The sequence below is a fragment of the Lissotriton helveticus genome, chromosome 9 (genome assembly GCF_964261635.1).
Source record: "Lissotriton helveticus chromosome 9, aLisHel1.1, whole genome shotgun sequence".
Lineage (NCBI taxonomy): Eukaryota > Metazoa > Chordata > Amphibia > Caudata > Salamandridae > Lissotriton > Lissotriton helveticus.
The window spans coordinates 1,216,487,463-1,216,511,929 of record NC_136070.1 but is presented as its reverse complement, the minus strand read 5'-3'; the positions used below and the strand labels follow the sequence as shown (position 1 = coordinate 1,216,511,929).

The 24,467-nt window shown below is 42.5% G+C and overlaps 1 protein-coding gene across 2 annotated transcripts in view; it reads right to left on the bottom strand.

Moving 5' to 3' along the window:
* Positions 1-24,467, bottom strand: part of LOC144782367 (cullin-associated NEDD8-dissociated protein 1-like) — a 205,177-nt gene that overhangs the window by 109,929 nt on the left and 70,781 nt on the right. For both annotated transcript variants that reach the window (XM_078661685.1, XM_078661686.1), the window contains exons 4-9: positions 18,727-18,850; positions 10,967-11,223; positions 8,356-8,461; positions 7,704-7,852; positions 3,751-4,034; positions 2,235-2,376 (exon numbers count right to left, since the gene is read on the bottom strand). In XM_078661685.1, the coding sequence (XP_078517811.1) occupies positions 2,235-2,376; positions 3,751-4,034; positions 7,704-7,852; positions 8,356-8,461; positions 10,967-11,223; positions 18,727-18,850 (1,062 nt within the window). The remainder of the gene's footprint in view (positions 1-2,234; positions 2,377-3,750; positions 4,035-7,703; positions 7,853-8,355; positions 8,462-10,966; positions 11,224-18,726; positions 18,851-24,467) is intronic.

The following is a 24,467-nucleotide window of genomic DNA, read 5'->3' as shown; positions in this document are numbered from 1 at the left end:
AGTGACATCACTGATGAATGAGTGGATATATAAATATAAATGTGTGAATGATGGATTTAGTAACAGTGTCATTGATTGTTTCCTTGACTAATTTGTAGAGTCTCAATATATATAATATATAGTTATTTAACTGTGTTAAAGTCTTTATTGCTTTGACTTAATTGGTATATTAAAGACTATATTTGTTATTGGTTTCTTAACTGAGTATTTGTATGGGTAAATGAATGTCTATGTGGTTTGGAGGGGGTATGTAATTGCCTAAAAATGTGTGAATAGTTCATTCAGTAGGTAAATGAGGTTAAGACTACATGTTATAACACTTGTTTCAGTGAGTGTATATGTTTATGGGTGTGGTGGTGATTACATATGTCTCTCAATGGTATATCTCCATTAAATTTGCAAAAAAAAGCAGTGTATGTTGCAGTTATATCTAATTAAGTGAGCCTAAGACTTAGTGATTGTATGAGTCACTGTATGGAGAACTGAATATTTCTAATAGTCATTTTATAACACACAAAGGGCCTCATTATGATTGCGGATAATCCGCATACTCCGGGCCGGCAGAAGCCACCGCCGGCCCGGAGTATGCGGATTATCCGCCGCAGTGAAATAGAAGACCCACCGCCAGATCAGGATGGCGGTGGGAGTGCGGTTGGACCAGCGGCGGACGGCAGGTCCGTCCGCCGCTGATCCGCGGTGTGAGGAGGGCTATTTGGTGACGGTGTCTGCAAGACACCGTCAGCCAAATTAGGAATTGCACGAACACATGCTTTTCCGCGGCGGCTTTTCCGCCGTGGAAATGCATGTGGACTTTGGCTTTTGGGGGCCCGTTGCGGGCCCCCAGGGTGTCGGGGGTTGGGGGGTGCACATGGGGGGTACCTATGGTACCCCCCAACATTTACATGCACAAAGCGGCAGGCACCGCGCGGTGCCTGCCGCTTCGTGCATGTAAATGTAACACATGCAGTTTTAACATTGCGGCGGGTGCTGCTTCAAGCAGCACCCGCCGCAATGTTAAAACATACAGAATGTGACCGCCAGGGTGGCGGTCACATCCTAATTTGCACGGAGGGACCGCCGCTGCCCCTGCGGACGGTCCCTCCACCTCTGGGGTGGCGGACGGACGCAAGTCCGTCCGCCATCCTAATCGGCCCCAAAGTGTATAGATGAATAGATGTGGTGTTTGTAGAAGTGTGTAGGTGAGTAAATGTAAGTATGATCCATTGTTTGCATAAGTCAATAAGATGTCTTTATAAGTGAATACAATGTGTACTGGTGTGTAATGTTGAAATAGGCGTATAAGTATATTTGTTAGTGTTCTGTTAATTATTCACAGCATATAACAATGAATCTATAGGTAAGTGATTAGATGTGCGTATAGATCTATGATTCACTGAGTGGATGTTTAGAAAATGCTATTGATGTGTCAATGGTTTGAAATAGAGCACTTTCTATTTTACAGTGAGTTAAAAATATACTAGTGTGTGATGAGGTGTATTTCATTGTCACATGGATGATGTCATCAGTGATGTCATCAGTGATGTCATTTGAGATGTCATCAGTGATGTCATCAGTGATGTCACTGACCATGTCATGAATGATGTAATATGTGACATCATCAGCAGTGGATTGCGGGCGCGCGAGTTATAGTGAGTACAACTAACTATAACGGGGGAATTTCAATGGTTTTGTATGAGTAAAATGTCCAGCTAACTATAACTGGTGTGAAACCTATGTTTTTTTCAGTGAATATATATATATATATATATATGCCACAGTCCTTTTTAGCCGAGTCCTCAGCTAAAACAAAGGAGCAGACCACGTTGTGGAGTTCAGATAGAGTGCTTTATTGCATTAATCTGTGCATCACATTTGTCAGAGAAACCCAGGCTTTAAAGCCTATCTGCTCAAAGGTAATTGGTCAGGATAGTTATTCACAAACTTATTGTTTCACAATATAGTAGGTGACTGCTGTGTTCTGAAAGGAAAAGGCAAAGCAGTGAGAGCTAAGTTTGTAATACAAATTTGACTAGAAACTCCCCTAGTAACCAAATACACTCTTGAAAGAATTAGCTACATATTGTTATGGCTGATAATTTGAGAGCATTTAGGAAACACTACTTTATGTTCATCAAACAAGAATAAAGGAAACAGAGAAATGTAATTGAGAGTCATTTCTTAAAAATTTAACATAATAAAGCAAACAGGTTATTCAACAAATCGAGATTTCTTACCAGGCACTAGTACAGGTATATGGTCAGCCAAACAGCCAGGCAAAACATTAGCTAACTCAGTGAGAAGGCTGAAGCATCCTTGTCTGGATTTAATCCTCTTGTCTTTGAATTGTTTATACAAGGCCTTGACTATGCTTGGAACCTGCAATCAAAGCACAGCATGTAAGAGCAGGTGATCCCATTCAGTGTTTCACACAGGTATGTTATCCACCCACAGTCTATTCCCCCTATTAATTCTGAGCCAATGAAACAAGGTCTGTTCAGAATGGAAAGAATTAGCAAAAACTGCTGGTAGAGAAATAACAAGGCTTAAGAAAAAGATTAACTTACATGTCAATGTAGTAACCGTTTCCAGTTCAATTGAGACCTGGCGTTGTCACGGAATCAAAAATTCTCCATGATGATGGTTAAAGGCGTAAGCTATACTTATACCTATACTTAAAGTGCCTGCACCTATACTTATACTATATCTATACTTGAAATCGTAACTATGGACAATGTAAATTAATAGGTCTAATGTATAATTGTCTAGATGCTTATGAACAGAAGTTTTAGATTCTCCTGTTAACACAAAACATTCTCTGAAAAGTGTTTTGGTACTCGCTGGATCCGGTCTGTGCTGTGCCGAATACTTCATATAAAACAGAGCTCCACATTTTATTCACATCAATGGATCATGCAATACCAAGAGGAGTTATACATCACGTGAAGACAGGTTGTCTGAGGCAAAGAAATCGTTTGTACAAGTTTACACATATATCACATATGATCTATCTACTGCTTGCTCAGAACAGCATACACGTCATAGGTGTCATGTTTTAAATCATGTGGGAAATGGTATGCAACATAGTAATGACTGGGATCCAAAGAAACGTCCTTGCAGTACTTACATAAAAACTACACCTATGCCAGCATTTTGCAGGACACAACCCCACCTGCATTTAAATGTGTCTTATATAATAGATGTGTATACAGCGGGAACCCCATTTTCTAGAAAATGCTAAAGCCACCATGGCCATTAGCTCCATGTCCTAGGGACATATAAGAGAAGTTCCTGAGAATCAATTTTCCGTAATTGCTGTGAAAGATCTATATCCTAGCAGTGTTCAGATCCTGACAACTCATATTTTAGCAGCATCCGGCGCTGATGACCCAAATCACAACAGTTTCTGCATCTGAAAGACAATACCACAACCCTTCTGGCCTAATAGTGCCCAGTCGTGAAGACCACTATGCTAGCAGTGTCCAGTCATTGAAGACCCATATCCTAACAGAGGTCATCACTGAGTACCCCCATCCTAACAGTATTAGCACTCAGAACTGATATCTGACCAGTGTGCAGGATGTGACTGAATGTAATGTTCCTTTAACAGTTACTCTGGGATGGCAGGGGTTTATAGCTTTGCAGTATGGCATAAGATCCAGTTTGGCACCTCCCAATTGGTGATAAATTCTGCACATCTTCAGCTATAGAATAAGGATGTTTGCAATAACTGGCAACTTTTAGCACACCCACCTGATTGCGCAACATGGTGACAGACGCATCTCCTTTGTCAGAGGCAGTGTGTCGGCTCTGGGCAGGTCGTGTTTGCTTCAACAGGGCAATGTAGGCACAGAAGACATCAGCTTTTACATTCTCCTCTCGTTCTTTGAACCTGCTGATCAGGACTGGGGACACATTCTGGTAGAACTCCTGAAGCATGTCGTGCCTGGTGCTCAGTAGGGCCTCCAGGCATCGAACTGCAGAGCGACGCACTTTCCAGCTCATGTCATCATCGTCGCTGTACTCATCGTCACTATCTAACAGGACAAACCAAACTAATCAAAGGAGGCTGGGCGAGTGTGAGCATCTAGGTTACACACGGTGGAAAACATACAAACACATATATACTGCTCTGCTCCACACCAGCAGCCATTAGTAAATCTGAACACTAGTATCTTTCACTGTTCCTTTGTACCCCATTTCACATCTCTATAGTGGCAGTGTACTGTGGGGACTAACCTGGGTAAGAGGAAAGTTGTTAGGTGGGTGGGTGCATATGTATTTTTTGGAAATGTAGTGATCGGCGGGAGGAGGAAGAAAATCTTCATATTAAAAACCCACAGGTTTTCTGGAAAAAAATGCAACTGACTGCAATCTTTGAAATGTGACTGTGTTTCAAAAGAATAGTTGAATGAAGAAAACAATATGAGTATATTTAGCCGTGGGCACAATCTGGCATATTCACCAGAGAGGATAACAGTTCACAAGTCTTTAAAACACTGCAGCTGCATGTACAATACAGCACATCACAACTGACTGCACCAAGTTTTCGCTAGTTCTTCTCTAGATTCATATGTTTAGCTGTTCACTTGCAATTAGTGTACAGAATCAACTTTATGGACTTTGAATATCATTAGCAGCAAGTCACTTCAGTTAAGAACGGATGACAAAACTTTTGCAAAAGGACTGTTGTGTACTGTCATTCACCTTCCGGTAACCTGCATGTAACCCCACATTCCCCTACTTACTGGGGGACCAAAAGCATAGCTATCAGCGCCTTATGCCATGGCAAGTACTATTTTGGCGCACATTTTCCTACGTGGGTGGTCATCCATACAATGGTGGCATCAGCCACAATCCAGAGCTGATCCTTAAATTGTGTATTTTTTAAGGTGTATCTTTTTCAATGAGGCAAATTACCACATATTTTCTCTTAATGTGCAGTGAGCAGGGCTGGAAAAGAAGGCGGGTCATCTTTCCTTTTTTTCTATTCACTTTCAGGTACCAAGGCTGGTGGCAAAGCACATGGAGAAAACTCTCTTCATTGTTTTTCTTTTTGTAAAAAACATTTTATAAAGTTCGCACAGATTTAACAACAACAAATAAAGCTCAGAATTTGTAAATCATTTCCTAAAAAGAAGACCCAAAAGTGTTCTCTCTCACAGAAAGGATATATGTCATTATCTTCATGTTAATGAAAAATCATGTAATTTTGTCATATTAGCCTATTTGAGTTATGGTAGGCTGCATGTTTATATATGTATACATGTATATATGTATGTTTGAAGGTACTACGTACTTTTGTAGCTAAACATACATATATATATGTAATTTTGTATATGCTCCGGGGTCCCCGCAGGTAGGCGGGGATTATTCAGTGCTTATGACTATTGATGAGTATCCCCTGGAAGAGAAATATGGTTATCACTTTACCCTTTATATTTGGAATAACTAAAAATCAGTTCACATAATGTAATATAGAATAAGAAAGAAAAAATATTTATCTGCAACTACTGTTCTCCATTGTCGCTATCTTTCATAGATTCACATGCTTCATTATTCCCCATCCTTGTGCTGGGAAGCCCTGGTAAAACAATGTTAAATAGCACTGCCTAACATTGAAAAGAGCCATAGACAATATATAGCCTGGACTCTAGCCAATGAGGTGGAGAGAAGAGTGACCCTTATTGCTCCCCTTAGGCTCAAACTGCCAGATCGTTTTAGCTCGTCAAGGCACAAAACTAAGCCTCTTAAGAAAAGGGGAGGAGGGTGAGTCGCACATGAATCTATGAAAGATATCAATGATGGAGAAATACATTTAGAAGTATGTAACTCATTTTTCTCCAGCTTTGGATCTTTCAGAGTCATATGCTTCACTATAGATAAGCAGAATTAGCAGCTATATGGTAAGAATGAGGCTTACCTTAAGCAAACAGGTTTTGGCACACCACATGTCACACTGACATCTCTGGCTTACAATGCAAATCGAGACAGTGTTTGGAGAAGGAGTGAGTAGAACTCCGCATAGAGCCTCAGCAAATGTATTTAATAGATACTCAAGTTAGCAGGGCCTGGTTGCCACTACTCTACTGCTGGAGGAACCTCTGCTATTGCCTGGCAACTGTTGTCCTCTTTGTGCAAAAGCAGTAGAAATGCATGAGACAATTCATCTCGAGATGTATTGCTTTGACAAAGCTCTTCTCTTGAATTGGCCCAAAAAACCAAATATGGTCTGATCGGTAGAAAGTTTCTGCTCTATCTAAACTGCATCAATTAATGCCTCAGATTCTATGTCCTTTCTGCTGCTGATGTTGCTTGTAAAAGTAGGTAAACCTTAATCATGAATCTAGGGTTAGTTCTGAGAAACACGATTAAGGCTCTTGGATAGACCTTTTCTGTATCTCACTAACTATTGTGGCTGACGTTATTGCCAACGTAAAGCAGTCTTTCAGGATAGGTGCTGAATAGTAGACCTGTTTAAGATCAAATGGATCCTTTATCAAGGTACCAAGATGGTGTTGCTTTTTAATAGTTAGGGATATTAATAAAAAGACTCCTCATAAATTCCTTTATAATATTAGACTAGAAGGAATCCCTCTCTTCGGTTTTCTAAAACAATCTAGTGATAGCAGATAAGTGTGCTTTGAAGGAAGCATACTTGAGGTCAGAAGTAACTAGGAGCAATAGATAAAGACAAAATTGATGGCAGTCCATAGATATTTGATATAGATTGTTAGACCATGCTCAATTACAGAAACAAATCCATTTGAAAACATGTTTTACCTAGAATCATCAGGAACTTGCAATGTGCAATACTCTAGGTCATGAGCAACCAGCCTGTCACATGGAGTACTCCTGCTCATGATGAAGTACTCACATCCCTGGTCTCTGGAAAGTAGACACTCGTCCAGCCTGATGTGAATTGGTCTCTCCACAACCTCTTCCACAGCTCTGAGCAGCAATGTTGCTTGGCCATGCTTGAGCTATCAATATCATCATTTACAGCCCCCTAATAATCTAGCATAGTGGTCTGGAGATCACCATAATTAGTGAGAATACATAAAGAGACTTCCCAAACTAACTCATGGAGAATACTTCCCTCTGGGAGCCTTGGGTATCTTTACCTACTTGTGAACAGAAGGTATTTGTTGTTATTGATAACAAAAAGACCCAATGTGGTTTCCTCATCAACGAAAACATGCATTATTTGTTTGTCATTCAGTTCTCATCATGACTTGCTGTTCAAAACCTGATTAGAATGTTGCCACATACGTTGGTGACTTCCAACAACATACAAAGACACTGAGGGCCTCATTACGATGAGGCTCAAAAAGCCCAATGTAAAAAAAATATTGCTTCCTAACCTGGAGTTATTTTCCACTATTTTTTTATATCCTGTGGAGAAAATAAATATCTTGGTATCAGTCAGTAGAAGTACAACCAACTTGCAGCCATGATTAAGGAAGACAGGAATTCACTAGGACTTACAAGCCACATTTTTTTCTGTATGTACTCACTTATTTACTGCAAGAAATGCATGTAGCAGTATCGCAAAAGTGGAGACGGGTAACAAGTGCTATCATCTATCTATTCAAAATCAGTAGAAGGCTCTCTGGAGCCCAAAAGGAGGACACGGAAGTCAAAAGAATAATAACTGATTGCTGCTCTTTATCTTCTACACACAATGACTCAGCAGTGGCTGTTACCTTGATCTTCATCCTCTCCTTCATCAGTTTCCATTGCCTCCTCCTCCTCATCATCCTCACTGTCATAGTTGTAGTTTGGATCATAGGCGATAAACCTCAGGCACAAAGACGTCACCATAGGGATATGAGGTGAGATTTCCTTAGGGCATCTTCAAAACAGAAACAAACTGGTGGTCCAGTCAATGTGCCGGATCTACATCCATATATTATAAGCAGTGTCATTTACTCTACTATTTCACTGCAACAATGTTAACAGCGTGTGCTCTTGGGACACACTGCATTCCGACAACAACTCTTTGAGCTCCCGCTGATCCCCAGAAATATCTAAACTTTTGCTCTGAATAAGACAATGCACCCCCACTGTATCCTTTAAATTGCAGCTTTTAGGGCAAGAAAAAGTCTTAGGATTACACAATTGAACATATAAATTGAGGGAATTTAATGCGTTTTTTGTGACACACAGCAACCAATGCATAAGAGTAAATGAGAGCAAAGATAGATCTATTGGAGGGGAGGGTCATAATGTTCCCTTATAATTTATGTTAATGGCATTCCCTCTCTGTGGCCGATCCAGCAGAGCACAGTGGACCAAACACACACACACACGTGCACAGATACATAAACACACAAACACACAGGCACACACACACACCTCCTTATGAAAGCCTCGAATGCCTGGAAGCAGTACTCCCGAAGCTCATCGTCCTCCACATTACAGTATTTCACTATGAGCGGAATCATCTTCTCCAGGTGATCACCTGCCCAGCATAGAAAAAAACACAGAAAGAAAGAGCAAGAATGGTTGTTTGAGAATGCAAGAGGAAGGGGACAGAGGCAGAGAAAGGTCTGTTACTGCTCCCAAACTAACAATTGAATCAGTCAGTGACCTAAAGAGCCCAAAGCCAATGAGTTATAAATCATTTTGTTTGAATGAACAAATGTATGAAGTATGTTTTGTTTGTATGAGTCCATCAGAAGATTTCTACAACACAAAACACCACTGCTTTATGGTCATCTAAAATACAATTCATACAAAAATTCTGCTTCCGCTCTCTGTATGTTCTATTGTTTCCTTCTGAGTAACAATCCTGGGTTGGTGATAATGTGCCCCATAATTCATTGGCTCCACCCAACTAGTAGCCCGAAGGGTTTCCTGCAGATGCAAGAATCTAAAACGTGCCCTTCTTGTAGGCATCCTAGCCTCAATTCCTAAAGGTGGCAGTAAACCTGTGACACTCAAACGCACATACCAAAAAAGATCAAGTTTCCTCTTCAGTTTATTTCCATTCTGCGCCCTCTAAAGGCTACTGTGGGTTTCGAAATAATACTACTCAGGACAGAAACCCTGAAGGATGCTCTATCTTGGTAACTCCAATCATAAAGACAGAGGTGGAGGCAGAATTACAACCTAAAAAATCCACTTAGGTAAAAGGGAACAACAATTTAAACACTACCACACAAAAGAAAGAAGAGCACTGCAGAATAAATAATGGAGCACATGAAAGGAGAGTCCTGAAAAATAAAGAATGTGAATAAGAAGAATGGAGTGCCCTACAAGATAAACACAACTATAAAGGGAGAGCAACGCCATTAACACAATCACAGATGTGAAACAGGCACTTTCGCATTAAAATCACAGCTAAACATGAAAGAACCATGCAAGCTTTGTAAAGCAGCAGACATGAAGGCATTGTCCTGCAAGTAAAACAAAGTCCTTAACAAGAAGCGATGGTCCTACAAGTATCACTCCAAACTCAACAAAGAATGCTCTTCAAACTATACAAAACTACAAAGGGGAAACAAGAACTTTGCAGAGTAAATAAGACACAAAGGAGAGAGAAGTATTCTCCGGGCAATCAAGACAACAAAAAAGATGTGGACACCATGTAAGCTAAAATAAGTTTGAGCTGCATATTAAATAATGGTAATAAGGAGTGCTTTGTGTGTGAAAAACACCACAAAACAGGAGAGTCATCGAAGCAAAATAAACGGGGAAGGCGTGGCATAAGCTTCATGATTTTGCAGAAGTGTGTGAGCAAATAAAGCCACAAGGAAAATGAAGAGCCAATGTGGGCTGCATAGCACCAAAAAGATTTATGAGAGCAACGTGAGCTAATGAAGCCATGAGAAGGAGATGTAAGTGAGTTTAGTAAGCCGCAACTAGAACGAAGAGCTATGTAAGCGAAGTAAAATCACAATGAGAATCTGGAATCATCTGAGCTAAATAACCACGTAAAGAAAACGAAAAGAGCTGAATGTCAAAGATGCAATGAGGTGGATGGAAAGCCTCGGGAGCAAAGGGAGACACAGGACAAAAGGGTGACACCAGCTAGCTGAACAATTAAATGAGGCTGATGGAAGAGACCCTGTGAGATAATGAGGCGACATCAAGATGGGAAACGTGTGTCAAAGAAAGTGGGTGCATATGAAAGAGCCTTTTGATGTGAATAGTAGAAGGAAAGATCACTGAAGTAGTGAAACAAATGAAGCTCCAAGAAGGACGGAGTGCCATGAGAAGTAAAGTAAAGCAAAAGTAAAAGAAGGAGCCCTGTGAAATATGAAAGTCATGAGAAGTGGGAGCATGACAAGTACAACAAGCCACAAAGGTAAAGATCCTGTAATGTAAACTGAACGATAAAAAAATAAGCAGAGGGAAGACTGTGAACTAAATGTCAGGAATGGAAGTGTGAGAACTAAAAGCTATTAAGAAACAAAGTGGAACCCTAACAGGAGAAGAGAAATACTGTGAGATGTGACAATTAAAAAGAGAGGGAAGATCCATGTGCTATATAATATGGAAGCTTCAGGTTAGGGAGTTGAGCTAAAAATCCATGAACGGAATGGAGGATTCTGGGAGCTAAAGGAGTCATGAAAGATATAATAGCCCGAAGGCTAATTTCTGTCTTTTCACCATTTAATTGTAGGCAGTTACTGAAAGCATGGGAAATAAAATAAAATGAGATGGTGGGCCTTGTGAACAGAGACACAGGGAGACAGCAGACAAGACATCCACAATGTGAAGGGAAGCCTTGTCTGGTAAGAGCCATAAGGATGCTGAGGAAACCTAAGAGATAAAGAAGTCATGAGAAGAAAGAGGCCTGTGAACCTAGACATGAGAAGAGTCCTCTCAGATCAAAAATATACAAGATAAAGATATACATAATAAGACAGGTTTCTGTAGTTTTGAAGGCTCTATCGTGAGAAAGAGGAGCAGTATTAGTAAACAGACTTGAAGAGCAAAGAGCAGCCAGCAAACATTTTACCAATTCGGTGTCCTGCTTGCCGGTTGATGCTAGCCACGCACTGGATGTATGTTCTGGTGACCGAGGTAGACTCATTCCTCTTCAGCTCAGCTATGAGGTGGTCCATGAGCTCTGCAAAGATGTTCCCATTGCAAGTCAGAACCAGGTGGCCCAAGGCAATGATGGTTCTCTTGCGGACAGCCAGCCGAGGGCTTTTCAACTGAGGGAGGAGGCAGTTCAAGATGGATGAGTGAAATGAAAAAAGGACCCCGCCGAGCCTGCAACCAGAGACAAAAAAAACATAATTTATCTGCTCTATGTTCTGCAATTTACTACAAACATGGAGTTCTTACTACCAAACATCCTCAATACACATTTTTCCCTTTGTGTCAATATTCTCAGCTTTCAAACCTCTCAAATAAGTAACTGTAATAGAATCTACGTATCTCTTTGTTAACATTTGTGGAAATTTAAAATGTCCAAGGTGGAAAGATGTTCACAGATCTTCAAATACCTAGTGACCAGATTTTTGGCGGCCTTTTCTGAAGACAATGCAATGAGCTTTCCTAATTAAAGGTGATTTAGAAAATCAACAGCAGATTTTCCTCTAACACTATTGTATTTCTTTATACCTGGACATCTACATTAGACAAAGATATGGCTTACAGTAAGGTCACCGGAAACATTAAAAATAACTTTGACATAGCCAATAGGTCTCACCTTTTGGACCTTTCAAGTGTGTAGCCATGCAGCACATTATACCGAGTGCTGTACCACCAGGGATTGCAGAGCTATATATTTACTACATACGGTTTTAAACTTGTACGTGAGCCAGGGTGTCAACATATTTTGTAATATTTTCCAATAGCAATGCTGTGCCCCAGGATCAAATATGTATGAATAAAGTAATCACACTCCTGTGACAGGTTTATCGGACACCTTTCGAACAGGCTTGGCTTTTTTGCCAAAAAAACATTTGAATTCTTGGACTTGTAGGTTTGGTTTGCTCGTTCTGTGTATGCCCCCCATTAAATCCCAGTATGTGTATTAACTAAAAATACTGCCTGGGCTAGCCCACGTGCCAACTGACTTGTCTGCAAATACAGAAAGATGATACAACATGCCAGAGGCTCAGAAATGCTAGCTAAGTGGTTCCAGAGTCAATTTAATAAGCAGGTTCCAGCTTCCAATATCAGTGATGTAGCTAAGCGGATTAATGCAGTACATAAATGTATCTTGCAAAAGATAAATGCCAGATGATCACATGCTGTTGCTTGATGCAGTGTGTTCTTTAAACTTAAAATACGGTTGAGCCCCCTTGTTAGAAAAAATGTTGCATCCAACCTATCTTAATAAAACGTGGGGCTATTTGGCTGCAGAACTGTGACGTTAGTTAAAGAGAAAGGGCTTGTGTACCTCTATGTGATAGGGTACAGGATGGTGTGTGGAAAAGTTAATACAGCACAGGGCGTATGGCACACTTTTCTCATGTAGACTAAAGACAAACCTACTTCATGTGTGTAAATGAGTACACACCTGTGTTCTTGAGAGTATACTGAGATATGCATGTAAATACATATCTGTGCGGGGGGGGGGGTTGGAGTAATATCCTTGCATTTGAGGGTGCTATGCATGCCAACATTTAGTAGGAAAAGGAAAGTGGGAAATGTTGAGAGAAAAAAAAGTCAAGGGAATGTTTTTTTCCAATTTACTTCTATTGTAGTAAAGGCCATTTCACGCGGAAGATAGCTCAAATAAAGCCTTGCTTTTGTTTCAAACTTTGGGAGTCATCAGCCTAAATTGGATCTACTGCCATGTATGTCGTTCATTGAGACAACATGTTTATTATGTATGATGGCGCTATGGTCAGACCCGAGGCGGCCAACCCCTTTCGCAGCCTGCTCCCTCCCACACCATGTGTGACTTAGACATAACTCGACAGCTCTGCCCCCTCCCACACCATCAGCTATTTCTTGATTCTTGTTTTGGTGGTTCCACCATTCCTGTTTGCAATTAGTTCTTTATGAGCCCCAGAAGGACGAAAGGTGGTTGTGGAAGCCTTATGCAAGGGAGGGGCGAGCTGGGGTCTCTCCGCTGCCGGGGAATGCAACATCGCAATTTCCAGTGTTCTCATTAGCATGTATAGGCAGCGCATCTGAGGGGAAGGGGCACAAGTGTTTGCGTTTGGAAATACATTCTCCGAAATCCTTATCACCTTTTTCTTTACTGGTTTTTCATGTGACATTTAAAAAATTACACATATAAAAACAACATGAGTAAAGGAGCACACCTGTGTAGTAATAAGAAGAAAAACTGGCCTTACACATACTCCAGGATACTCTACAAAGCAGACGTGGGACTATAAGCCAGAGGGAGTAAGCAGCAAGGCGTGGAAAGCACAGATGAGAGAGCGACGAAAACAGGATGCATCGCTCCACTGTCACTGGTTACCAATACCATTACACATGAATAGTAAGATGAAACATGTTGGACAGGCCACAGGAAGGGCCGCTCTCCCCCGGCCCAACCAGGCCCGAGCCAGCCACGCAAGTACCACACACCACCATTGCACGTCCACCGTCCCCGCAGGGACCCCTACACTCGAACCTGTTGACCGCGTAGGCCGACCCACTACCGGCCTGCGCGCCCATCCTGGGCGCCATCTTGGACACTCCACCACGAGGCCGCCTGGCCCCCGATCGACCTCAACCCTGGGCCTGGCCAGGCCTCAGACATTCCGGCACCAACATCCACCCAGGAGGTGAGCGGGCTACTTGGTCAGTCAATGGGAGCAAGAGGTGTCGATGGCTCTCCCCCGCCAAGTACCGCTCGCCCATCGCCTCCCCGGGCGCTGGCTCCACCCCCCTGCTGGGTGTCTGAACTCCCTCATCCCGGACCTCCCGACCTCCAAGTGCGAGGGTCCGGACATCAAAGCACACCAGCCCTATAACTGGGGCAGCTCCAGAGCAGGACGGGAGTTGTATCTTGGAGTCGAGAGACGCAAAGAAGAACTCATCCTTGACGGACTACTGGCGCTGCCGTAGCTCTGTCTTGTGCACCCTCGTCTTGCCTGCTGGCGCTGCCGCGGCTTTGGGAACCACCCTATCCTTCATCGTCGTCGGGACCTGCTGGCGTGGCCGCGGACCGTTTGTACCCACCACCTTCATCGGGACCTGCTGGCTCTGCCGCGGACCGTCGTCTTCCTTCATCCATCTCGGGACCTGCTGGCTCCGCCGCGGCCCGTTCATCTACACCCCCGAGCTCGAGGATTGAGAGCTATTGCCATCTTTTTGGTAACAAGACTGTCCCGCTACCCTCTTCCCAAACAGAGACCAGAATAGAGGGGACCCCTGAGTCCAGACCTCCTTGTACCATTCTACCGTACTTGAAGAATTCCCTATAAAGTATCGTTGAACTTTATCCTTGTGTGGTGTCCGTCTGTGGGGGGGGGAGTTACTTGTCTGTACGATTCGCTGGAGACGGCTCTCCCCGGAGACCTCTCCCCTTATCCTCGGCCGACCCTCCCGGTCCGTCTAACAAAACCCAATAAATAGATCGGAAACCACAGGGGACACCACTGGTAAACATTAGAAACAAAGCAATTGAAACGGATCGGGAAGAGAAAGTAAAAAAATCTGTCACTATGTAACCTATTATTCTAGTGCGGTAACATAAAAAGGCAATCAAGGTGAAGGAGGAGATGTAAGGGTCAAGCAATGCATATGCAAAAGCAATAAGAGATAGGCAATAGGTAGGCGGAAGATGGGCTCCCCGCCACTCCGGGGCAGAATTGTATCATTACATAGGCAGAGACACTGTTTGCCACAGTTTGCACACGCTGTTGACCCCTTCGGTGGCAACTACATGCCCACACTTCTGTCGCTTTGCTTGATAGCTGGGAAGCGACAGATACTCTGTGCGAAAACTGGTGTGACTCATCGCGAATTTTCATTTCTGGTACAATGCCATTAGGGAGGCGATTTCTCGCAGTTCAATTTTTTCACTCAGCACATCACAGTTTAGCTTAGCGCCTTTCCCGCGTGCCCGGTATGCAACATGGAATTACAGCTGAATGCCAGCTTTACAGTGTTCCTCGCCACACATTTCCGATTCAGTTTATGAGTCAACCATTTTGGAAGACCGCACAACAGAAATCCTGTCAAAAAAATAACCAAAAAAAACTCTAACACAAAACGACAAAACGAGTTACACAAAAATACACATCTATTATTTAGCATGACCTAGAAAAAAGTAAATATTCATCTTTGACGCACAGTGCTTCATTTGTAAAAAAAATAATATATATATATATATATATAAATATATATATATATATATATATATATATATATATATATATATATATATATATATATATATATATCAAACCTTTCAGGAAGCACAAAGAAGGAAAAGCCGCAGGTAGCTTCAGAAGAGTTCTTTATGACAGCCTGAAAGGTTGGATTTATGGGGGTGTTGCACGCCCGACAAGGAAAGCCCAACCGCGACTACACGGGTCTGCTCAGGCCTGCAACCAAGCCAGAGACTAACAGAGGCAGCGGCGCACGCTTTCATTTTCAGGGATTGAAAACGTGCGCAGAGTTCACCTTCGAGCACTGTAAAGCAGGGCAGTTGAAGTGCGAGGTACAGAGCATCAACCCACTGGGGTTAAACACTTTTTGCTTACATTGGAAGGAGCTTTGCGCCCACTGGGGTAAACATTAACTACAAATACCAAGAGGCACTGGGAGTGCCACGCCCATACGGGCAGGTATTTAATTAACATACTGCTAAGCGAGGCTGTCATTCCTGCTCACCGCCACTGAAGAAAGGTATTTCAAACCTGAAACGCGTCTGGCAATTGATTTTGAGAAGCCTGAACTTGTTCGTTCCACTGCTGGCAAGTGCTCGAATTTAATAAAGAACTCTTCTGAAGCTACCTGCGGCTTTTCCTTCTTTGTGCTTCCTGAAAGGTTGGATTTATGGGGGTGTTGCACGCCCGACAAGGAAAGCCCAACCGCGACTACACGGGTCTGCTCAGGCCTGCAACCAAGCCAGAGACTAACAGAGGCAGCGGCGCACGCTTTCATTTTCAGGGATTGAAAACGTGCGCAGAGTTCACCTTCGAGCACTGTAAAGCAGGGCAGTTGAAGTGCGAGGTACAGAGCATCAACCCACTGGGGTTAAACACTTTTTGCTTACATTGGAAGGAGCTTTGCGCCCACTGGGGTAAACATTAACTACAAATACCAAGAGGCACTGGGAGTGCCACGCCCATACGGGCAGGTATTTAATTAACATACTGCTAAGCGAGGCTGTCATTCCTGCTCACCGCCACTGAAGAAAGGTATTTCAAACCTGAAACGCGTCTGGCAATTGATTTTGAGAAGCCTGAACTTGTTCGTTCCACTGCTGGCAAGTGCTCGAATTTAATAAAGAACTCTTCTGAAGCTACCTGCGGCTTTTCCTTCTTTGTGCTTCCTGAAAGGTTGGATTTATGGGGGTGTTGCACGCCCGACAAGGAAAGCCCAACCGCGACTACACGGGTCTGCTCAGGCCTGCAACCAAGCCAGAGACTAACAGAGGCAGCGGCGCACGCTTTCATTTTCAGGGATTGAAAACGTGCGCAGAGTTCACCTTCGAGCACTGTAAAGCAGGGCAGTTGAAGTGCGAGGTACAGAGCATCAACCCACTGGGGTTAAACACTTTTTGCTTACATTGGAAGGAGCTTTGCGCCCACTGGGGTAAACATTAACTACAAATACCAAGAGGCACTGGGAGTGCCACGCCCATACGGGCAGGTATTTAATTAACATACTGCTAAGCGAGGCTGTCATTCCTGCTCACCGCCACTGAAGAAAGGTATTTCAAACCTGAAACGCGTCTGGCAATTGATTTTGAGAAGCCTGAACTTGTTCGTTCCACTGCTGGCAAGTGCTCGAATTTAATAAAGAACTCTTCTGAAGCTACCTGCTGCTTTTCCTTCTTTGTGCTTCCTGAAAGGTTGGATTTATGGGGGTGTTGCACGCCCGACAAGGAAAGCCCAACCGCGACTACACGGGTCTGCTCAGGCCTGCAACCAAGCCAGAGACTAACAGAGGCAGCGGCGCACGCTTTCATTTTCAGGGATTGAAAACGTGCGCAGAGTTCACCTTCGAGCACTGTAAAGCAGGGCAGTTGAAGTGCGAGGTACAGAGCATCAACCCACTGGGGTTAAACACTTTTTGCTTACATTGGAAGGAGCTTTGCGCCCACTGGGGTAAACATTAACTACAAATACCAAGAGGCACTGGGAGTGCCACGCCCATACGGGCAGGTATTTAATTAACATACTGCTAAGCGAGGCTGTCATTCCTGCTCACCGCCACTGAAGAAAGGTATTTCAAACCTGAAACGCGTCTGGCAATTGATTTTGAGAAGCCTGAACTTGTTCGTTCCACTGCTGGCAAGTGCTCGAATTTAATAAAGAACTCTTCTGAAGCTACCTGCGGCTTTTCCTTCTTTGTGCTTCCTGAAAGGTTGGATATATATATATATATATATGTGCCAAGGCGCTCGTCAGGAGGCCACTGCAGGTTGCAATAAGCATTGCCCCAGCCATGCTTTCAATGATCGTAACAAAACAACTACGAACCATTACAATCCTAGAAGTGTGACAATTCGGATTATTCCAGGCTCCCAAAGCTATACGAATAGCTTAGGTGGCAGGTAATAGTCATTTTTAATGTAGACTGAATTCATAATTAACTGTTGTTGTGGTCATCTCTAAATTAGCTAGACAATGCCACCTAGTGGCAGACTGTCCCAAGCATCAGTGTTGACAATTAAGTGCCAGTGCTGAGCAGAGAAAACCACGGCTCAAATTAAGCACTGTTGGAGCAGCAAATCGTTTGCACGCTCAAAATTGAAAGATAGGAGGCGCAGCTGTGCGAAGAGAAAGGTACCTTCCTCAAGCACATGCAGAAACAAAAGGAAAAAAGTGTGAGCAGAAACAAGCCTGTATGCACACCAGCAAAAGGCTACAAGTAATAGTGCCATGCTCCGTGGGAGGGAGCAACACATGAGAAGGAGGGACTTAAAGGGAAGATTAACCACTTCCAAGCAAACAATTTGAAACAACACTCGAAGAAACAAATGGAAATCAATGGGCAGAATGTAGGCCCACAAAAAATACACAACATGTCTCAAAGAGACTGTGCAAGCAACATCTGGGCTCAACCTAAAAAGAATGAGGCGCGGTTGCGGCAAGTGAACCTGATTAAGAAGTTATACACACAGGCAGCTGAGAGAAGTGATAGTTTACAGCAATGTCAGAAGGGCATAGTTAAGAGTGAAGTTAGGTAGTCAGTGCTGGAAAATGACCTGGCCAAGTCAATGTTATGTGTGTGTAGCACTCTCTCATAAGCACTCAAAAATGTGTGACAAAACTAATAGAGTGAGTAAAGTATAATGTTGCATATTTGCGTTTGGCATTTTGTTGAGAAATATTGCTATTCATTAATTGCGATGCAGAGTTTCAAGTTTTCCCTGCATTTTTTATCCATTTCCAACGAAAAAAGCCCCAAGCATTTCCATATATCATTCCACAATTTTGAACTGATCAATCGATGGAGCATGTGATATTGTGGTATGGATCCTATGATGGAGTTAGTCATTCTGGCTTAACTACTGAACTGTCGTTTTGAGCAAACCGGTCATCTACTTCCATCTTTGTTTTAAATATGGGCACCAAGAAGCTCAAGTATGTTGCCTGCAAATGACTCCAGATTAGACCTTCTCACCTGCTTAGCATGTCTGACAAGATGTCCAGAGCCTCCAGCTGCACAGCTGCGTCATCCTGCTTCCCGATTGCCCCAGTCAACTGTGCAGTGATTTTCTTACACACATTCGCTGTCATTGCTGATCCTGCACCAAAGAAACACAACCCAAATTGAGAGGCAACTATGATCTGTGGTTGAACCGCTGACAAAGTGAGAAAAGTATGTCCAAGTATAGATAAGGAGCTAAAGTGTATTTTAGACAGCATGTTCAAAAAGGAGGTTACACAACTTATAGAATCACCATTCACTCCCCAATAACCCTTACAAGAGGGAACAAGCATGTGCAATGCAAATTGGTCTCACATTTGTGAGAGTTAGAGGTATTGGTGTTGTAAATTACAATGGGCCATATGAATCATTCAAAATTGCGATGCAAATGCCGAAATTCGCAGAATTTCGGCGTTTGCGATCGCAATTAGGCTTAATGGTATGTATAAAAGAAAAACTGCCTCGCAAAATAAGGAATCGCAAAATTTGTGATTCCTTATTTTGCGAATGCATTTAAGGAATCGCATTTTGCGATTCCTTAAATGGAATGTATGAGGCACCCAAGTTTTGCGCATATGGAATAAGGAATCGCAAATTACCACCAACTACAGGTTGGTGGTAATTTGCTATTTTTTTCATAAAAGCACATTTCTGCATTTTGTAAAAGTGGCATGTAGCGCACACACATGCCCTTAGGGCATGTATGTGCGCCACATGTGTACCCATGCTCATTTCAGGGGTGCAACAGGGTGTCCTTTTGATACCCTGGCACCCTTGAAATTGCATTCTCAATTTGCGATTCTCTGATCGAGAATCGCAAATTGAGAATGTCTTCCCATTCATTCCTATGGGTCTCTAGGCCCATAGGAATGAATGGGGAGGTATTCCTTAATTGCGAATTGCAATTTGTGATTCGCAATTAAGGAATATGTAGGATTCGCAAAATGTATTGCAAATCCTATATACATGACGTTTTGCGATTCTCAAATAGAGATTCTCAAAAATTTGCTATTTGAGAATCGCAAAACCTAACATTGATATATATGGCCCAATATCTTTTACCTATGTGTTGTGGAGTGGATGTGTGTTGTATGTGGTGTGGAGTAGAATTATGTGGTCTTGATTGGACTGGTTAGTTGTGGAATTGTGTGTCGTGTGGAGTGGATTTGTGTAGCTGAATTATGTGACATGGTGTGCACTGGAAATATGTGGATAGTAATTATGTTGTACTGAGTGTACTGGAATAATGTGGAGTGGGACTGTATGTCAGACTGTAATTATGTGAAATGGCATTTTGTGTTGTGGAGTGGTATGCTGTGGAATTAAATGTGGTGTGCTGTTGAATTTTGTGGCATGATGTGAAATTCTGTGGTATGGATTAGATGTATTTGTATTTGGTGTGTTGTGTAGTTGTGTTGTTGAGTTGAAATATGTGGCTTGTTGAATTATGTGGTATAGAATGGAAATGTGTAGAGTTGAATTGTGTGGTGTGGAAGTGTGTGGCGTTAAGTGATATTACACTGATTGGAATTATGTGGCATGGTGCGGAGTGTACTTGTGTGGATTGTGTTACCCAGTTTAAAAATGATGAAACCTAAGTACATAAAGGCAGTCTTTCATTGCGCATACATTTACAAAACTTTATAATATGCAAAGACGTGTCCAAATATCACAATGAAAACATGCAGAGGCAACCCGCAGTGATACTGTGTTCATGAAATGACGGGATACCACATGGATCCTTATAAAATGGTAGCCTTTAAGTACTGGTGGTCCCTGGTCTACTGTGATTTCAAAATCCAAACTCAAGGGGGCTTCCTTGAGCTTGCAATGGTAGAGGGCAGGTTATGAGGAGAGGGCTTCTGCCCAGAGAAGATTCTTTAGATACTTTGAGTACGAATATAAAGATGGCAAAAACATGGAGGAAGACACGTTACCACAGAGAGGTCAGATAAGAGACACTACGAGAAGAAAGCTTGGTGCTTAAACTGGTGCCCCAGAGCAGAGAGGTGAAGACACAGCGCTGGCTGAAGGTGAGGAAGGAGGGACAGATGTGGGTGCTGGAGTGAGAGTGAAAGGTGTGGGCTGAGCGCCTTCTCCCATACAGCATCTCCCATACAGCACCCAAAGCCTGTGTACACAGTCCCAGCCGGTGAAACGTATGTTCACAACCTGGAGGAATGCACTTTGCCCCTGCCCAACAGCTAGGGGAGAGCAGGTTTTCCCCTGTCTATGTTCGAGGCAGCTTTTATTTGGAGGCAGCTCTTAAAATTAAGCAAGCATTTGTAAATACACAGTATAAAAAAAACTTAAATGTTCAACATGTATTGTTTACAAAGAGAGATGTTATGAACATACATTTGTACAGTATCTAAGGGAGATAACAATAGGGCACAACTTCTGTGATATTGTTATAAGAAAAATGTATGGAGATAGAGGGAAACTCAAAAGGACAGAAGAGGAACCTCATTTGAATTCCTTAATGTTTTGTTAAAATCAAAATGAAAAGAAGTATGAGTATATCTTGGTGATTTGGTACAGCATCAACGACAAACACACAAACTAGATCTATACCTCGATTTGACCCATTTTCTTAATTGTTACTACAAGCTCTGGTGGTGCTTTCAAAGATTAGATGAAAAGCCAGAACACTGGCAATTTATTTACCAATGCATATGCGCTTGTATCAGACTGACAGCCAGGACAAATGGCAGGCAATTATAGAAAACTCAAAATATAGGGACATTACAATTAGGTCAAAGCAATGACATAATGCCATTCTAAACTGTTATACGGAAATTTTGGGCCCTAATCTGAAAAGCAGACCTACTTGCCAAGTAAAGGTGACAACGAATTGCAGACTTTGTCGTGAGAAGTCTATTATGTCTCATATAATTAGGGGAGAAAGTGCCTATCTAAATTTGCTGAGAAAATGTAGAATGGGTTTTTTGTAAAGTGGACAGATGACAGGTTTAATCAAACAAGCACATGAACCACTCAAGAAAGCAGGCAGAGGATTAAAGAAAACTGAAATGGCTAAACTGAAGGACATCAATAGATGGGAGCAGAGCACCTAAGAAAAAGGAAAAATCAAATCATTGATGTTAACCAATAATATTCATACCAGAAGTAACGCATATTGAAAGTTATTCGGACCAGGTACGATGTATGACAGCACATCATGTATCCAACTTATGATGTGGACCACCTTTCAAGACGCAAAAGAGTATATGGACTTTGGTGCAAAAGCGTAAAAACTTTCAAACTGAAAGCACACTTATCAAACTCCTCACCATCATGTTTAAGCAACAGGGCACTTGCTTTGTATTTACAAAGTGTTAACTGTCCAATGCAGATGCCTTTGCAGAATGTAAAGTTATAATTTAGAATATGCAAAGATGGTTTGCGATTTGCATTTGTCATTCTGAGCTGCAGTGAACACATTCTGGGCCCTTGCAATCTTCAAGATGAGGGGAAAGTGCTGCCCTCTCTTTTTGTGGCTCACAATGCATCACACGCTTTGTGAATGTTCCTACAGTTGGGAAGCATCGAGTGGCTATTCAATGAAGAGTACCGGAAATACCTCAAGATTGTAAAAAGGACTGCCTCCACAAGGCCGCCAATACTTACGGAAACGTAGTGCTGCATCACCAGGTGGCCAGTTAAAACACATTGGGCCCGATTCACAGAACTAACTTAAGACAAAATCCTAAACGTACTACTTTTGGTATTCACAGAAATTAGGATTTTGTCTTAAGTTTGTCTTAAGACAGCCTTAAGACAGACTTAAGACAACATCCTAACTTCTGTGAATACCAAAAGTAGTACGTTTAGGATTTTGTCTTAAGTTAGTTCTGTGAATCGGGCCCATTGAGACTGAAATCTGTGTCCTAGACAGAGGTAGCTGGCCATCATTCACACATGCCATAGCGGTGAAAGAATTGTGCTAAAATATGTTGGAATTTGGAAACCAGTGTCACGTGGCTCAAGTGGGCCAAATGGATGCGGTGCTTGGCAATGCCAAGTAGACTGTTTAAATCACTGAGAGAATGAATGGGTCCCAAAATAGAAGAACATACTCTGGATGGAAGGCACAAAGGAAACAGGCAAGAATACATGAGCTCAGCCAAACAAAAAAGTGTTTAACAACCAAACCATAGATTGGAGGACAACAGTATTTCCACTTGTGCACCACTGCTCCCATTGCCGCGGGCATCCATAAATGTACACGTGTTCTATGAAACCAACCACAGGCATTAAAATGAACATCATCTAATAAAACCCCTATTCTGACTGCAATGGCATTCTCAGGGGACTAATAACGCCCTAGAAATGTAACCAGCCAGAAGCTGATGACATTTTTCAGTGAGTAACCAGCTGGAAATGGGGAACTACAGCAGTCATCGGCAGTAGTAACACTTGTTCCACTAATTCCCCTGTTGTATGGGGCTCCCTTGGGTGCTACTCAGAATGCCACGGTACTTCCAGATCCAGAAATTAACAATGTCTGTGGTATCAGTACTTCTGTGTCCAACTAAAGGCACCGTATTCTGGGACTACTGAGAATGGGGACCCAAGTGATGTCATTAAAGGGAAAGTGATTTGAGCCTTAGTGGAACAGTAGCCACCCAAGTACATCCCCCTGAAGACAGCAGCAATAGCTCTGGGACATATGCCCAGCAATCCCAGGCGGTGAAACGTGTGACCACAACCCGAAGAAAATACACTCTGCCCCTGCCCGAAAGCGAGCAGCTTTGCCCCTGTGTGGTAGTAGGTCATATTCTTTCTTCTATGTTCATTATTGTATGTTTATTGTTAGCTCACCTTTAGAATATGCTTGTGTCACCTGTGGAACTATGTGATGCAATCTTACAATACTGGTGTTTTGCTTGGTGGGAGAAGGCGGTTGGATTCTGGAGAGTTGGGATGTTTTTCCCCTGATCCAGTGGGTCTATGGTTTGAGAATTAAATAAACCTAATTTATATCATCACACCGCCTGCTGTTCATCATTATATTGGCGACGAGGGAAACTTCAAGAAGACGCACTGGATTATTTGGCTATTTGAAATTATTGGGAGCTTTCACTCTCATAACAAGCCGAAAACAGCCCAAAACTCTTTTGGAAATTTCGACAAAAAATTTTTCTTCCTGCCTTCGATTAATTTGACGAATTTCAAGGTACTGTAAACTCAATTTTAATTCGATTTACCTTAATTCAGCTACCTTTAACTTTGGATGGATCCGTTATGTTTGATTGAGCTTCAGAGTTCCAGCGCGTGAAAGAGCCCTGCTGAGTCTGCTTCGCGTCACCTGCTCTTCCTGCTCTGCGTTTCCTCTTCCCAACGTTGCGTTCCAGTGACCTCAGAGCTCAGCGACGCTTTGGCAGCCATTTCAAATCTAATATTAGCTTCTGCCCTGCGTTCCAGCGACGTCACTACGCACCTACGTGAGAGCGGCCATTTTCAATTCTGTCTTTGTGCGTACTTTCGTAACGCCTAGCTGCCACTGCTTGTGTGTATTTCTTTGGAAAGCGGGTGAGATTGCTCTTTCTACAATCGTAAATTAACTCCAAAGCAACGTCGGTGATGTGCACACCTTTATATTGTTTATTTCATAGAAGGCATTCCGTTTTTAGCGCATTTTCAGTGGTGCGCACACTTTACTTCATTTTTCTTCATCAAAGGCATTCGGTTAATTGCGCATTTTCAGTGGT